The following is a 17,877-nucleotide window of genomic DNA, read 5'->3' as shown; positions in this document are numbered from 1 at the left end:
TCCTGGGATGGAAGTGGAAATCCTCTTTACTGTGTCTCCTCACCCCCAGCCCTCCCCCAGCCCTTTGAACCTGTTCAGTGGGGAATATTCTTCTCCTGCCCTGGGATAAACCCTCAGGCAATCCCCAGAAAGTCCTATCATCGCTGTAAGTCACAAACACAGTCTCAATTAAGTAAAAAAAAAAAAAAAAAATCCAGCTCCTTGTAAAAAATTAACATTTTGAATTGGATTTAGAATTAAATCTTCTTTCCTCACTGCTCCATGCTGGGCTTTGTCCAGACAGGAAACTAGAGGAGGGGGTTTGGTCTTTGAATCAATCAAGGTCCATCAGAGGGTGGCAGGAGGGATAGATTGGGAGTTTGGGATTGATATGTACACACTGCTATATTTAAAACAAAATGCCTTTCCATGAAAAAAAATCAGTATGGAAAGGTAAAAATTATTGCTAAAAAAAAAAATAAAAAATCAAGGTCCATCAGGAGACAGAAACCATACCAGAGAGAATTCAATATTATGAATTGTTTATTGGGTATGAAGTTATATAAATACAATTGAAAGGTAAAAAGGAGATAGCATAGAAGCATCTATAACCCCAAAGCCTGGGAGAACAGAGGAAAGAGGTCAGAACAACTAAAACTTAGAAACATGGAGGAGCCTGGAAGAGCTGTAATGCAGACCTCTGAGGACGGGTTGCCATTCTGCTTGTGGCTCTGACATTGGAGGAGGGTCCCTGGGGGTCCAAGACCCAGGCGTCTTGGAGATGCCATTGCCCAGCTGGTGCTGGCGTCTTAGGGGGAGGGGGACATGATAAGGCCAGTCTGGGAGTGACAGGCCTCTGCCACTCGGATCCAGCTGCCGCTGGCAGGGCGATGATGTGCAGCTGGGGTGATGCCCCCAGGACCAGGAAGCATGCAGGAAGAGGAGATCCCTCTAACAGGCCTCACGGTCTCCCTCGAGCACTTTCCACTGGCGGAGCCAAACGGGAGACCTGGCAGAGGAGAAGTGTGGGTTGTGGTCCCAGCCCCACCGCAGAAACAGTGCAGAGGGTGGTTTGGAGCTGAGACAATAATTCACCGTCTCTCCTTCCCCATATGACGCTTCTATTTCCTTTCCTGATCTCACTGAATTCAGTTTTGGTCTCACCGGGTTTGCAGTTAGGACCTGTTGATGGTCGGGAAGAGATGTTAAGAGGGCAGGAAGTTCTTATCTAACTGGTACCGTCTTGAGATGCCATTGCTCTCTCGCTCTCGCTCTCTGATGGGTTCTTTGGAGACCCCACCCATCCCTGGTGGTCTCTGACTGCAGTTCCCCCCACCTGTGTGCATGCATCTCTTCCTACAGCCACTTTTTTTTCTCAGTGGACCCTCAGCATCCAGAGGCCACCTCCAGCCTTTCCCTTGGGGAGGCCTGTCTGCCCTTCCAGAAAGCCATCTAGGATAGGGCCTAAGGCACCAGCCCTCTCAGACACGACCAACCCTCTGGTCCACAGGACACCTGTACTCTCTTGTCCCATGTCAGTGCTGGGAGTGCAGGCCTGTCTCAGTGCGGTGACAGCCTGCCCCCTCCTCTGGGGGTCAACCTGCCAGCAGTCACTGGCACAAGATTGCTCAGGCCTGAGTGACACCCTACAGGCTACCCTGTCTGCAGAGGACACAGATCAAGCCCTTTGAAATATCCCATTGAGCCTCCTCTCATGACCCCTGAGGTGAAAGGCAGGCTGGGGTGTGGGGACTCTCTTCACAGCTATTCTCACCAAAGAAATCAACTTTAAAATCCCCCCCCCCGCAACCTTTTCTGCCCTCACTCCGGGTTTTAGGGTCCCGTAATGAGTTCTTGACCATCCTACATGGAAAGTCTGCAAGTTCCCCAAGGTGATCTGTCTCGGGTTTAGTATTTATTATCTACCGTGCCCTGATGCCTCGGGCGAAACTTCCAATTCAACAAGCTGTTGCTCTTAACCCCACAGTGCCTGGACATCAGGGCGGCCCAGTAAGTGCCCGGGGACCGGCTGATTTGTGGGTTAACTTTCCCTTCTGTGTGTTGTCCAGGAGGAGGACGTACTCAAGTATCACGTGGTCTTGGAGGAGAAACTGCTGAAGAATGACTTGCACAACGGCATGCACCGGGAGACCATGCTGGGCTTCTCCTACCTCCTTGGCTTCTTCCTCCGCAACGACCAGGTGCGATCCTTTCCCTTAAAACCCACGGGTGGGTGTCCTAGCTCCGTGTCCGTCATCACTTTTGCGTTGCGTAATCTCCCCAGCACTTCCTAAGCCTTCTCTACAGAAGACAGTTGTCTGTGTTTCACTGTAAAGTAATGACTCAGCCAGACTGGGAAGCTCCCCTTCCCCCTCCCTGTCACCAAATCATCAGTGTGGCCTGGCTGATAAGGAGATTGAATCCCAGCAGTCACAGGTGCCCTTCAGTTCTGATTCCTAACAAACAAACAGACAGCCCCCAAGCCACCTCCAAGGTGGAAGGGAACCCAGCAGCAAAACCTGACCCCCAGGAAGTGGCACTGGCCCCAGGGTATAAGGAGCCTCATGACTCCAGCAGCTAAATGAATAAACATTATTATCATTGCTTGATCATACAGACTGCAGACCTAGGACCAACTGACCCCCATACCAGTATTCCAGTATTAATCTCACACAACCCCTAAGTACTTAAGTGTTTAGAATTCGTAGAAAGAATTGAGACTAAATACATATTTTAAGTATTTCAATATAAAATTCTTTGTACCTACTTCAAACATCAATCAATCTGAAAATTCAACAAGAAATTCACTACGTAACTCTAGTACACATTCTCATAAGAAAAATTAATAAAAATGAATGATTATTTAGGATAAACTAAGCACTATATTAAAGTAAAGAAAGTTTAATTGCAAATTTTTAAGTAATAATATTAATTGGTCCCTGTAAAAAAGTGCAGTTTTGAAAATAATTTTCTCAGTGTTATCATCATTGAAGTACAAGTGAATTTTGTGTACAGTTTTTCTTTTAACATGCTCGGGTTAAAAAAAAAAAAAAAGAAGTCTTCATGGTTCTTCATTATTTAGGGAATAATCTAACTCCAAATATTTCCCTCTGACTCCTATAAATAATCTTACCTATTGTGTAATAATTTTGAGGAGATCCTTTTAAATACATTTTCTTTTTTTTCCAGGTAAGGCAATTTTTGTTGATAAAGACCTTACATTTTTGTTTCTGTTTTTAATCTATGTCATCTTGTATTTCATCATGTAGAAATGAATATTCCAGTGCAGTTAGTTGAATCAGTTTTGATTCTGTCACATTTATTTTTCATGTGTTTGGAAAGTCTTTGATCTAGAGCTTTTTTTTTTTCTTCCTTTCTACAATAGAGGCTTTATCTTACAAAAAACAAATAGTTCAATCTTACAATAGAGGTTTTGCTTTCGTTGATAACTCATTTACTCTTAGGACAAAGAAGATGTAGAAAAATGCTCTCTAAATGAGTAAACTTGTGTTCAGATCAAAATTTTAATGCAACCCGTAATTCTTCAAATACATCTCACAATAAAAATGATTCAGACTTTTTCTAATGCCAAATCAACAGTATTACAGCATCCGAAGTTCTGCCATTTTGATATTTTAAAATAGCTCAGCATCTTGGAATTCTACAAATTTGTTTTGCAATCACCGTTTGACACCATAAGTAAGGCCCCCTGCTTCTTTTCCAAGTCTTCACAGACCCTGGACCACTTCTGTGGACCTCAGCCATGATTTATCCCAACATCCAGTGGAAATTCACTTGACTCCAAGTAAATCATCAGGGACTTTAACATTCAGTGGAAGTTCAGATTTAAACACTTAGTAGAGTCATTTTAATCTTGATGCAGTGGGGAGTTTGGGAGATGTTAATCATTTTTAAACCCTTATGAGATATGAAGTTGATATCTGTTTAGTACAATAAAGAATTCCCTCTTCTCCCAACTTTGGCCCTGCTACACACCCCACACACATCCACACCACCTCCCAGTTTTTCAAACAACCATTTGTTTCCAGTTATATTAGTTATATTAAGGAATGAATTAATGGCTTTACTTATTTTGCTAAGCAATCATTAAGGTATGCTCCCATTTAAAAAAATCAAAACAAAACAAGTTACAACTCAACGTTGAATTTAATTTGGCAACATTTAGAAATTTAGTTCCCATGTCTTGGACGCTTACGGACACACTAGGCAAAGACAATACAAACATACCATGAACTCCGAAGAAGCCCCAAGGGAAACATGGTATGGTAATGCAGACCTCTGAGCAGTCTCCTTACACTGGGAAGTGATGCTATCTGGTGGAACACTTTTTACAAACTCTAAAACACTCAAATATGCTAGTTATTTTTATTCTTGTATAACAGTCACTTAGCCTTACTTAGGGGTGCTTGCAAATTAACCAGGAAGTAGAGATATGCTAAAAGGACGCTGAGTTTTGTTCTCCATGTCTTGGCTTTGGAAGGCATCCACACCTCCTGGACCACCAATAACCAGCACAGCCAAGCACATCCATCATCCGTGGAGCCATTTTATCAGGGGCACTGACATAACGATCATGACTCAGAAGTTTTTAAACAATAAAACCCGATCATTTGAAGGGTGGAGATTATCTAGAACAACCTCTGCCTTTTACAAAAGGGAAAATTGAGATTCACAGAGGAAAAGCAACTGGCCCAAGGTCACACAGCTGGAAGGTGCCAGATGCAGGACTGTCACTCAGACTCCCCTCTCCTAGGGCAGAGCTCTCTCCACTACACTGTGCTACCTGCCAGGTGAATTTTGGAATATCTCCTAGGCCGTTGTCATATTGATATCCTCCAATCCCCGTCGTCCTTATTTCCCTTAAAATCACTCTAGTAAAAACTTACAGTTAACCCTCTGTTCACAGCTCTACGTAAATGAGGCTCCGATAAACTACACCAATGTAGCCACTGACAAGGGAGTGATCCATGGCTTGGGGAAAGTTCTGGAAATTCAGAAGAATAGATGTGATATTAATGACACTACTATCCTACGAGTAAGTTCTGTCCGAGGCCAACGATGAGCTAAAGAGTGTTGGCTTATTTTTTATAATTTTGAGCATAGGACTCATCTATCAGAGTATCTCAGTTCAGTGCAAAAAACACCGCATGAACATCTCTAAATGCCAAGGAGCGTACTTGGCTGTGGCGGCACAAAAATAAATAAGACGTGACCCCTGCCCTCGGTGGGCTCACAGTCTAGTGCCTTGAAAGGCTGCCTGGAGGGTTATGTTGAGGAGGGAGGAGGCTTCTGGAGCCAAGGCCTTCCTCAAAGAGAAAATGTGCCGCACCCAGCATAGGCACGGGGTGGGGAGGGGGCGGGGTATGGTGCACCCATGACAGGTTTTGGCCAAGCCTGGTCTAGCAGGAGAGACAATATGGGAATGGATCATTTCAGTATGATATAGGATGCAGTAATGGAGACTTTTTACTCCATGAGATGGTGTAGGGTCTCTCAGTAATAGTAATAACTGCTGACATTCACTGGGCATTCTTTATGTGCCACGCACTGCTCTAAACATTCTACATGTATTAACTCAGGTAACCCGCACAACAACGTAGGTACTATTACTCCGCCCATTTTTCAGATGGGGAAAAATGAGCCCCAGCGAGGTTGAGTAACACCCGCAGGTTCACAGAGCTAGCAAGTGGCAGAGAAGGCATTCAAATCCAGGCAGTCTGGCCCCAGAGCCAGAACTGTGAACGACCACACAATACCGTCCAGTAGGCGCCGAGTTAAGAACTAGTCACGTTGGTCTCCTCCTGTTTTAGGAACAGGCTGCACTTAAAAATGCCTGTCATTCTTAACTTGTGCTCTTTTTTTTATGATAGTGAATATTATCTCCACGCGGACCCCATGGCTGGGCGCTGCACGTGATGCATCCTTTAGTCTCAGAATCCGGCCCAATTCACTAAGTAGTGGGTTTTCAATAAATGAGAGTTGTTGTTAAAGGAATTAGGATTTAAGTGAGTTAAGACCCCCTCACAGGTTACGAGATTATGAGCATCTGAAGTGTATAGTAGAGAAAGTGACGCTCCAGTGTCCACGACCCAAAGTAGTTGAAGTGTTTGTCTCAAAGGACATTAAAGAGGTTGACCAGATGAGTTTCTGGTTTTCAGTTTTATAGCCTGAAACCACCCAGCTCCATGTCTGGAAAATATTTGTAGCCTCATTTTGCACTAAAAGTAATAACCATGAGATATTCACTTTGGTTGTGTTTTACTAAGGGAAAGTGTGGGAAGTGTCCCCAGCAGCCGATCTGCCCGTTTGGAACTAAACCACTAGTAAGTATTTTGTCTGCTTTGATAAAAGTGTTTCTGGATCCCAGGGAGGTCCAAATTAGAAAATGAGTCTCAAGCACAACTCATTTCACTGCCTTCATTCCTTCACTTGATTTTAATTTAGTCTTACCTTCTTACCTTATATGCATCTTTCTAAAGTCTTAAATCCATTTTTTTTTGACCAAAGCAAAAATTTAATTAATACATAAATAGAAACAGGGATTCATCTCAACCAACACCCAGTGCAGGAAGGGATTTTTCATACTACATCTTTCATATTCCAGTAGCCGGTTAAGGACAGGAGCAAGAAAGCTCATCAAAGGAGGCAAACTCCATATCCAACTCGGTATCCAACCTGGAGGAGTCCCACCTTCCTGATTCCCTTTACAGTTGAAGTTACAACTAACTTTCTCTGAGAAACACATGACAGACCTGGGGGGAGGTAGACATGTCTTTGAATTAACTACCCATCTATATTTCTTATAGCTGTTTATTGCAAAAGCTAGCTCTGATGATACTCCAGCCATTACAAAGAATCAACTCTCATGTACCTTCCGTTGCATAATAGTAATTTATATCTAACAACGCTGACTCTTCTCACTTGAGTTTGCATTTAATCTTGTATATTATAAGTCTTTGTAAGCAGCCTTAATCTTGTCTCCGACCAAGGCAGAATATCAACCAATAAATAAACAGAAACCAAGCCTCATCTCAATGTGGAATGTTGGAAGGATGTTTTTATTTGATTGACTCTGTGATTCTTCCTAACTTGAGCTAGTCTTCTAAAGAAAAGTTCTTTTTACAGAGTACTACCTTAAGGGATAATTATCTGAATTTTGCCACCTGGTATTCTGGCAGCCAACATTGTGATTTTGCATTTTCTTTCTTATGAAACAGCTCCAAGAAGCCAACGCCCTCCTTTTCTAGAACATTTCAGTTAGAGTGACAGCAATGTATCACCCACCTACTTGCTTTTAGAGGTTGGAAAGCTTTGTTCTAACTGAAAAGCTGACATAATCATTATTATTTCATAGGGTGCAGAGACGAAGAAATGTCTCTATACCATTTATTTCATGGGCAAGCGATCCCTGTTCATTGGGTGCCAGCCAAAGTGTGTGAAAACTGTCATTGTGAGTATAATGATTTAATAAGCCTTCTAACTATTGCAGCAGCATTGAGAAATGTAATCATGTGTTATACTTTTCAAAGTGCCTTTCCATGTATTCTTTTTTTTTTTTTTTTGGCCGCATTGGGTGTTCGTTGCTGCACACAGGCTTTCTCTAGTTGCAGCGAGCAGGGGCTACTCTTCATTGCAGTGTGCAGGTTCTCATTGCGGTGGCTTCTCTTGTTGCGGAGCACGGGCTCTAGGCACGCGGGCTTCAGTAGTTGTGGCACACGGGCTCAGTAGTTGTGACGCACGGGCTTAGTTGCTCCACGGCATGTGGGATCTTCCCGGGCCAGGGATCAAACCTATGCCCCCTGAATTGGCAGGTGTATTCTTAACCACTGTACCACCAGGGAAGTCCCCCTCTGCATGTATTCTTTCTGCCACCTCCCCTTCCTCCTTATTATCTTCATTACCACTGTCGTTCAAAGTAGTAGCAGTAGCACTAAAATTCAGGACAGCCCTGCAAGTCAGCACATTGGTGAAAGCTGCAATATTCTGTTGCATGATGAAGAAAAAGAGGGACTGAGAGGCTAAGAGGATCTCCCTGTTCTCACAACAGGGGAAATGCCCCGTGAGCGAAAGAGACAGGAAATGGGCAGCTCTCCAGGGGAAGAACAGGTGCACCTGGTCATTTAGAAAGCAGGACCCCAGAGCTAGGCACCTCTGACCTGTTACTTTGGAATCTGCAGGAAAATTCTTTATAACGTCCTGTCCTGCTTCTTTCATAGAAGACTAGACATAGCCTCTGCCTATCCTGCAGAGGCAGGTGATTAGGCCCTTAAGTTGTGGAGCTTGCAGCTGCAGGAGATTTTGTGTTTTAATGCACTCAAGAATAAAGGCAGGCTCAAGCAAGCAGATATCCTGCAGGGCTTCCCTGAACTAAAAGAGAGTCATTTATAGAATGTCAAAGGTCTCACCCACCTCCCGACCTTCAGTACCAGATGAAATAACACACAACGCAAAGGTGCCAGGTTTGGGGATGGCGAGGGTCCCTCTGGCATCACTTGCATTATTTTTACTTTGTTCCTGCTGCCCCTCCTTCCTTCTCGCTTTTCTTCATCCTCTCCTCCTGCTTGCCTTTTTCCTTCCCCTCCTTCCTGCCTCCTTGGCAGAAGCCTCCACGCTGCTCCTGGCATGCCTGGAGATTGCATAGCCTCACCTGGTTCTCGGGGGCTGCTCTCCCCATCCCTCCCAACCCCTCCACGAGGGGTCAAAGCTACGGACACACATCCAGTCCCACCTGCAGGATGTCCACACCATGGCTGGACAAAACCAAAGGATGGAAGTGTGGCCTTGTCCAAGCCCAGCCTGGTCCTTCTGTTTCAGACGAGAGAATGCTGTGCGGGCTACTTTGGCCCCCAGTGCCAGCCCTGCCCAGGAAAAGCCGAGAACGTCTGCTTTGGGAACGGGATCTGCTTGGACGGAGTCAACGGCACGGGCATGTGTGTGTGTGGAGAGGGCTTCAGCGGGACAGCCTGTGAGACCTGCACAGAGGGCAAGTACGGCATCCACTGCGACCAAGGTGCGCACCCTCCCCGACCCAGGCAGGCTGCCGGAAACCAGCCGGAAATGCAGGAGAAAAGAGTGATTCGGCACGTGCTCCCTCACCAGCCCGTCTCCAGGGCAGACTGGAATCCCCCCCATTCTCATGTCAATTACAGGAACTTCTGTATTGTGTAATTTGCAATGGGCAGTGATTCCAAACATTTTCAGTTACTAACCTGGACTTATCAGCCCTCCCCGATCTGCTCACTGACATTCTCCAACCCACCCACGTTTCTGTATTTGCCTGCGTGTGCTGGTCCTCTGTGGGTACGCTCTGTTTTGGACATTGCTTGATAGTTTGAAAAGCAGATCTGTGCACATTATCTCATTTAATCCATACAGGAACCATGTATAGTTGAGTATGCGTATCCCCGTTTTACAAATGAGGACTTAAGGCAAAGAGGTTGAATGACTTCCCCCAAGGTCACACCTGATGAGATTTGAATGCACACCCTGCTTCCCTCCAAGGCTTTGTTCTTGAATCATGTCCTTTACGTGAAGGTCACTCTACTGATTCATCCTCTGCCAGCCACATGCTTTCCGTTGTTTTCACAAAAATCATGATCTGTTTTAGTCGAGTCATCTGCATTCTCTCACCCTGACTTTCTTGTGCCCAGGGACACACACCTATGTGAGGGCTGACGTGGGAGAAGGGGTTTCCTAATCCATGATGGGAAAACGAAGCATTTTTTTCTACTTTGTATTAAAAACTCCATATTTGACCTGGCTATTGCTGTTTTCTCAACAGCTAGTCCAAGCCAAACAAAATCAATATATAATTGAATCAGTATAATTGGGCCGTATAATATATAATTGGCATTATAGTGGTGATTTTTTTCTGTGTTATATGGAAGAATTATCTGCTTGCATTTATGCAGGATTTCCTAACCTAGGATCCATAGATGACCCTCAGGGGGTCCAGCACACCCCCAAGGCTGAATGCTTTTTTCTGAGGAAGGCATCCTTTAACTTTCATCCAGTTCTCAAAGAGGCTCACAGTGTTGCTGTGTAACAAAGGAATCGGCATTTCTATGTTGTCAGAGAAGGTGGTGCTACACCGGCTTTATAGGAACCGAGTGGGCTTCTCTCTGAAGTCTACTCTTAGGGAACAAACATGGCTCTGTCCCAAATGGGTCCCGTATAACCGTGATTCCTCAGACAACCTCGATTCCTCAGATAACCTCAGCCAAAACACTCTCACATTGCTTGGGTCACTGCCCCACAGTGCTACACGGTGCCCAGACGGTGGTCTTTGTTGAAGCATGACCTGATTCACCTGTTAGCCCCCTCCTATGCCCCTGCCCTTCCTGGGAATCCACCCCCCAAACCCATTAGCGACAACGATCATCTAGAACCAGGCAGTAGAATTACGTGCACCAAAGTGAACCTTAGTATTAAATGTAAAGTGAATTGTTGAACACGGGTCAGAGGTCTGACAATGTGTGGGTGTCTTTCCACTTAGCGTGTACTTGTGTCCATGGGAGATGCAATCAAGGACCCGCGGGTGACGGCTCCTGCAACTGCGACGTGGGCTGGCGAGGAGTGAAATGTGACGATGGTAAGAGCCAGCCTTTCGGTACTAATGATCTGTTCTTAGCCTCACTTCTCAGCAGCTACATGTTTTTCTCCTTCTAAAATAGAAATGGTATCTTTATTTCTTCCTTTGGCGATAAGGTAATTCCTACTTGCAGCCAAAGAGATTGTAAAATAAAGAAAAGCATTAAAAAGCAAATAAAAATTACTCATACTCCCAAGACAGGGAAGAAACTATCATTAGTATTTTGTATTGGCCTTCCAGCCTTGTTCTAGGTATATAAATGTGTGTATGGGACTGTACTCTTCACACAGTTTTGTAACCTACTCTTTCACTTCACAATATATATAATCAGTATCTTTTCATGTGAATAAATATAGATAAATATCATTTTTCTTAATTTCTATACAGTCTCCCATTATCTGATTGTACCATGCCTCTTAAAATCAATTTTCTGCTATCACAAACAATGCTGCAATGAGTATCTCTTTCATATATATATTCGTATATATATTCATATATATATTTGCATTTGTCTTATTAATTTATTTGGTTAAATTCCTTGGGATGGTGAGTTAGAAGTTGGCAGTTTGGGGGAAAGGTTTGCTGCTTACTGCCAAGTTGTCCTCCAGAGACTGTATCAATTTTTTTCCCCCCGGTAGGGTCTGAGCAGGCTCGTTTTCCCCAGGCCCCCACACTGCACTGATGGTTCCTAATGTGCTCCCATGAGAGTGATGAGAGGGGAGAGAATTTCAGGCAGAAAGAAGCTCGTGGCACAGCCCAAGGATGTGGGAAGGCTCTGCACATCTACAGGACCAAAGGACTGCAGAATGGGAGGGATGTAGAGGCAATGAGGAAAGCGGAATGAGAACAGGCTAGAGGCGCAGACAGGAGTCAGCTCGTGAAAGGCTAAGGACGGCGGACCTTCTGCCGAGCCAACAGGAAGCCATTCAAGGGTTTTGAGCAGGGCGGCAATGTGATGTGATCTGCATTTTACAAAGATCATCCTGACACTGGGTTGGAGAGAATACCCCTGGAAGCAAGTATTAGAGAGTCCCCCTCACCTGGGGCAGGGGCTGGGGAGGAGTCACAGGTGCCTGCCAGCCCAGTGAGGGCTCCAGGGATGTGGGGTTGTCAGAAGGATTGTCTTTGCCCAAAGCTCCAGGTGATGTTAAAATCAAGAGAACTCAGATTTTGTTGAAAAGCTAAAGTTGGAAGTGTGAGTGGTCTCGAGCCAAAAAGACATCCTAGAGCAGATATCAAATGCTGGTGTGTGGAGCCAGGGTTCAGAGGGCCTGGGAGAGGGAAGCAGGGAGCAACAGGGTCACATAAACAGGAAGACAGCCTGGGGGAATCCCTAGATCAAGACATAAGCGGCAGCCAGGGATAATCTGGGGGTTTACCCTTGACTGTCATTTATATGCTTATAGGAGCATGGTGTATGGGAGGACCAACCACATTTAAAGGGACAGGGAACAGTCTGGAGGCTGTGACAAGTTTTCACGCCTGTCCTCCTGCTGCTCCTCTCACCAGCAGCCTTGTGATTCATCTCTTTGCCTCCTGTCCTATTTCCCTCCATTCCGTACTCCACATTGCTGCCAGACGTGTTCTGGCTACTGTAACAAAGTACCGTAGATTGTGTGGCTTATAAACAACAGAAAGTTATTTCTCATAGTTCTGGAGGCTAGAAGTTCAGGATCAAGGTGCTAGCATGGTTGGGTTCTAGTGATGGCCCCCTTCTGGGTTGCATATGGCCGTCTTCTCATGTTATGGCAGAAGAGGCAAGAGAGCTCTCCAGGGTCTCTTATATAGGGGCACTCGTTTCGTTTGTGAGGAGTCCACCCTCATGACCTAATCACCTCTCTAAGGCCCAACCTCCAAGTACCAGCACATTGCAGATTAGGTTTCAAAATATGGGTTGGGGAGGGGGGACATAAACATTTGGACTATAGCAGCGCTGTTACCCACCCTCCCCAGGACCTGACAACCTGCTGTGATTCTCCATAGCCTCCAGTAGGAGAAACTTCATTGCCTATAGGAGACACACCTTAGCAAGGTGTGGTACAAAGCTGTTCACCAATTGGCACTCACCCAGTTTTCCAGCCTGGTCTCCACTGCACACTCTGCTTAAGGGGCTTCAGTCTAGTAATGGAAATAAATGTTCAATCGTGTTCAGAAAATTGCGATATGAGAGTGCAGAGTAAAGCGCCTCTAGACCAGACTAGACTGTTCTTTGTTCGCATGCAAACTCCCCACTCCCAAGCCATGTCAGACATCATTCATCGATCATTGCACTCCTTCCTCTGAGGTCAGATAGGGGCACCACATCCTTTTCAAAAGAGCACACCATGTAGTCACTACCAATTAACTGAAGTTGGCTCAAAGGTTTAGAGCAGATTTCAGAGAGGAGGACCTAAAAGGTGATTGGGATTTCAGAGATAGAGAACGGAGAGAAGGAGACTTCCAGGCTCAAGGAAAAGCACACATAAAGGCACAGAATTGCACTGCATCTACTCTAGCCCACTGGAGCCTGTAAATGTTCCCTCTGACACAAAACAGACCACTTTCTCAGCCAGGTCTGTGTTTCAGGACCTTCTATACAACCAGGCCAGGCCTAATGAGATTTCTCTTGGCCAGGCCTAATGAGATTTCTTTCTCAAAAGCTCTTAGCCTGAGCAACCAGCCCAATGGGTCCTTTTTCTCATCTCTAACAATTTCTTTCTGGATCTTCCCCTGCCAGGAAGTATCTGTTAGCTGGGCATCCAAGGTAAAAACATAATGCTGTTCCAGGAAATTTTTAGGAACTAATTTGGCAAATAGGTAGTGACTACCTGCTGACTATTTCTGCACATGCAAAACAATAACAACAACAACTTCATATTAATTATAATTAGGTATTTGCTTATTTATATCACTCTGTAACAAAATGATGAAAATTTAGGAAGAATAAGGAACATAGGAAGTATAAATAAAATAGAAAATTAAGCCCCGGGGAGGGATGTGCATCCTCACCACCTAGCAAGGGGACCGGCACACAGGAGACACTCCATTGGTGTATCTGACCTTCAGATTTGGCTCTGAGCTTCCTAGAAGCCAAGGTAAAAAAAGATTTACACGGTCACATAGTTTTACATAGTTCACGTGATGCATACCAGTTACTTGTGAGGAAGGAAATCTTTTCCTAGCACCAAGTACTAAAAGAAAGTTCTTGAGGGAGATTTAGTAAAGAAGGGCTGACACAGCATTTGGTTCTCTTTTTCAGAGATCACAAAAGATGAATGCAATGGGACCTGCCACACCAGTGCCAAGTACGTCCCCTTTGGCCTCCTTTGGAGGCGATGCAAGGGGTTTTTTTGGGTTTTTTTTCAAACATCTTTATTGGAGTATAATTGCTTTACAATGGTGTGTTAGTTTCTGCTGTATAACAAAGTGAATCAGCTATATGCATACATATATCCCCATATCCCCTCCCTCTTACTCTCCCTCCCACCCTCCCTATCCCACCCCTCTAGGTGGTCACAAAGCACCGAGCTGATCTCCCTGTGCTATGCTATGTGGCTGCTTCCCACTAGCTATCTGTTTTACATTTGGTAGTGTATATATGTCCATGCCACTCTCTCACTGCGTCCCAGCTTACCCTTCCCCCTCCCCGCGTCCTCAAGTCCATTCTGTACGTCTGTGTCTTTATTCCTGTCCTGCCCCTAGGTTCATCAGAACAGTCAGAAAGAGAAAATGCAAGGGGGGATTTTCCTAGTAGCATGTGTCCACCCAGGCCCTATCTTTAGGGAAATAGTTTCCTGAGACCATTTCTGAGGATGTATGATTAATCTAAGTACGAAACTAAAAATGAGGCCACCATCAGCTTGCAGATCCAGCCTTTTGAACACGCTGCCACCTGAGTTACCTGACATGCTGGCAGAGTGCCAATTGTTACCCCCATTCAAGCCACAGGGACTCTCACAGAAGCAGAAAGAGCCCAGTGGGCCTCAATTTCATCAAACCTTACTTGCAATTCACAGCCAAGCCTTCCTTCTTTAGAATGGAACTTCATACTCCTAACTCCCAGAGGGGTTTAATGGGTTAATTAATCAAAAGCCCAGTAGCTGGAGTTAGACCTGAGTTCAAATCAGCATCTATCATTTCTACTGACTGTGTGACCTTGAGTCACTTATTTAATGCCTCTAAGCCTTGGTTTTCTCATCTGTAAAATGGGAATAATGATAATACCTACCTGTTAGGGCTATTGGATATTGTGTAGGTTACATAAAATAATGTGTGAAGCACAGCTCCAAGCACATAAGATGCTCTCTAAAGATGGGCAGCTACCCTCCTTATCCTTGGGCCAATGCCTACATGTACACACTCTGTAGTTTGCCTGATAAATGACTTCAGTTTTAGCTGCTTGTGGCAGGGCCATGCTAGGGATGGACTCTCCCCCTCAGCCTTAGGCGGGACCTCAGAGTGCCTCATGAGGATGAGAGCTGGGATGCTAGAGATAAAGGGGTATTGTGAGTCCCGTGGTGGGGTGCTGTGCATTTCTCTACAAACACCACTTGCCCTTTCTTGTTGCAGCTGCCTTCTCAATCCGGATGGCACTGCCTCGTGCAAATGCGCAGCAGGGTTCCAAGGGAACGGAACGGTCTGCACAGGCAAGTCAAGAAGGAGTTTGCTGAGAGGAGGATAGCATGAGCTCTTGAGAGATCTGTGTTCCTGCAGACTAAATGGGCAGCTGCTACCAACCATTGATGGTGAACTGGATGTAACAGGGCAGCCGATTGTGCCCGGGGAGCAGGACACCTGTTCACGGATAGGGCGTGTTGGTTTTGGAATGTGTGGGGCAACCGCCCCTGTTCTTTTCTCCGAGCCTTGGCCACAATTGGAATCATCTGGAGAGCTTTAAAAACCACTGATGTGGCTGACCTAGGAAGTGGCCTGTGTTGGGGGGGGGGGGCACTCCGGAGTGGGATAGAAAGAGGCTTGAGCCCTGGTTCTTCCCCACAATCCCCACACAGCCTTGGGTGGGTCTCTAAACTGCCCTGGGCCCCCTTGGCTCATTTGTAAAGTAAACGTAAAACTCTCTCCCCTCGCAGAGTAGTTTGGGGATGAAATGACCCCTCCATGTACAACAACAGAATGAGGCAGCTGTTAAAAACAGCCCCGGCGTTAGACTCCCTGGGTTCGAATCTATGTTCGTATAGTTCGTGTCACCTTGGGAAAGTTGCCTGACTGCTCTTTGCATCATTCTGTCATCTGTAAGTTGTAGCTCATAAGAGAATCTCCCTCCCTGGATTGTTGGATGATAACCTGAATTAAATAATACCTGTGAAGTGCTTAGAACATCCCTGGCACAGAGCACTCGATAAATGTGAGCTAATACTCTCATGGTGCCCAACACGTATTTGGTGCTAGGAAAATGGAAACACTTAGCACTGTGTCCAGGCAGGCTTCAGTGCAGATTGTGGTGGAGCTGGACAATGACCGCACCAATTTGCTTTCTAGACCATCTGACCCTGGGGATTGTCCCCGATGTTCCCTGCAGTAGGATGTGTACAGCATGCCAGTGAAAACAGCTGGAAAGGCAAATAACTGTAATGTTTCTCTTGCCCCCTGCTTTGGGGAAAAATAACAAAAGCAGAGGACGCAATATAACAACCAACATTTCTATAACATTTTCATATACATTATCCAAACCTGCAAGTAAACCTATGTAGGTGGACCCCAAAGTTCTTATTTATTGAGTGGTTTGTCCAAAGTCACACGGTGAATGAAGGCCAAGCCAATACTCAAACACACATCTTGGGTCTCCAAATGGATCTAGGTCTTTGATCCACTTTGAATTAATTTTTGTATATATTGTGAGGTCCAAATTCATTCTTTCCCATATGGATATCTAGTTGTCTCAGTATCATTTGTTGAAAAACTTATTCTTTCCCCCATTGAAATAACATCTTGGCATCTTTGTGGAAAATCAGTTGACCGTAGATGTATGGGTTTATGTGTGGACTCTTAATTCAATTCCATATAGATCCTTGTGCCAGTTCCACACTGTCTTTATTACTGAAGCTTTGTAGTAAATTTTGAAATTAGGGAGTGTGAGTCCTCCAACCTGGTCCTTCTTTTTCAAGATTGTTTTGACTATTCTGGGCCCTTTGAATTTACAAATGAGTTTTAGGATAATCTTGTCAATTTATGCAAAGAAGTCAGCCAGGATTTTGACAGAGATTGCATTGAATCTGTAGATCAGGTTTGGGGAGTAGTGCCTTCTTAACAATATTAATTCTTCCCATCAATGAACATGGAATGTCTTTCCATTACTTAGGTCATCTTTCATTTCTTTCAACAATGTTTGTAGTTTTCAGAGTGTTTTATAGTTTGTTAAATGGAGTCCATCTTTTAATGCTATTGTAAGTGGAATTGTTTTCTTCATTTCATTTTCAGTTTGCTCATTGCTACTGTACAGAAATACAATTGATTTTTGCCTACTGTTCCTGTGTCCTACACAGGATCATTTATTAGTTCTGATTGTTTTTAGTGGATTCCTCAGGATTTTCCATAGCAAGATCATGGCATCTGCAAATAGAAATGGTTTTACTTCTTTTCCAATCTGATGTCTTTTATTTCTTTCTTGCCTAATTGCCCTGGCCAGAACCTTCAGTACAGTATTGAACGGAAGTGGCAAAAGCAGACCTTGTCTTATTCCTGATCATGGGAGAAAGCATTTGGTCTTTCATCATTAAGCATGATTTTAGTGGTGGGTTTTTCATCAATGAAAAATGTCCTTCATCAGGTTAAGGAAGTTCCCTTCTATTCCTAGTCTGTTGAGTGTTTTTATCATTAATGGTATCGAATTTTGACAAATGCTTTTGCTCATTCTGAGATGATCATGTTTTGTCTTTAATTCTACTGATGTGCTATATTACATTAATTGATTTTTGGATGTTAAACCATCTTGTATTCCTACATAAGTCCCACTTGGTTATGGTGTATAATCCTATTTACATATTGCTGAATTTGACTTGCAAGTATTTTCTTGAGGTTTTTGTATCTATATTCATAAAAGGATATCAGTCTGTCATTTTCTTTACTAGTGATGGCTTTGTCTGGTTTTGGTATCAGAGTAATACTGGTCTCAGAATGAATTGAGAAGTCTTCCCTCCTCTTTCAGTTTTTAGAAGAGTATGTGAAATTTTGGCATTTATTAAATGTTTGGTAGAATTCACCAGTGACATCTGGTGCTTTGCATTCTTTTGAGCTACCCATATTTAATCCAGTGCCTACCGTTTTGAGGTATTTTCCATTTCTCAATGATT

The 17,877-nt window shown here is 44.4% G+C and overlaps 1 protein-coding gene across 1 annotated transcript in view; it reads left to right on the top strand.

Annotated features, from left to right (window-relative positions):
* Positions 1-17,877, top strand: part of STAB2 (stabilin 2) — a 161,415-nt gene that overhangs the window by 91,748 nt on the left and 51,790 nt on the right. The window contains exons 34-41 of the mRNA XM_057557591.1: positions 2,049-2,180; positions 4,907-5,035; positions 6,267-6,323; positions 7,355-7,450; positions 8,815-9,010; positions 10,496-10,591; positions 13,830-13,875; positions 15,140-15,216. Coding sequence (XP_057413574.1) covers positions 2,049-2,180; positions 4,907-5,035; positions 6,267-6,323; positions 7,355-7,450; positions 8,815-9,010; positions 10,496-10,591; positions 13,830-13,875; positions 15,140-15,216 — 829 coding nt within the window. The remainder of the gene's footprint in view (positions 1-2,048; positions 2,181-4,906; positions 5,036-6,266; positions 6,324-7,354; positions 7,451-8,814; positions 9,011-10,495; positions 10,592-13,829; positions 13,876-15,139; positions 15,217-17,877) is intronic.

The sequence above is a fragment of the Balaenoptera acutorostrata genome, chromosome 11, assembly GCF_949987535.1.
Source record: "Balaenoptera acutorostrata chromosome 11, mBalAcu1.1, whole genome shotgun sequence".
NCBI lineage: Eukaryota > Metazoa > Chordata > Mammalia > Artiodactyla > Balaenopteridae > Balaenoptera > Balaenoptera acutorostrata.
This window is presented reverse-complemented; position numbering and strand designations above follow the sequence as displayed.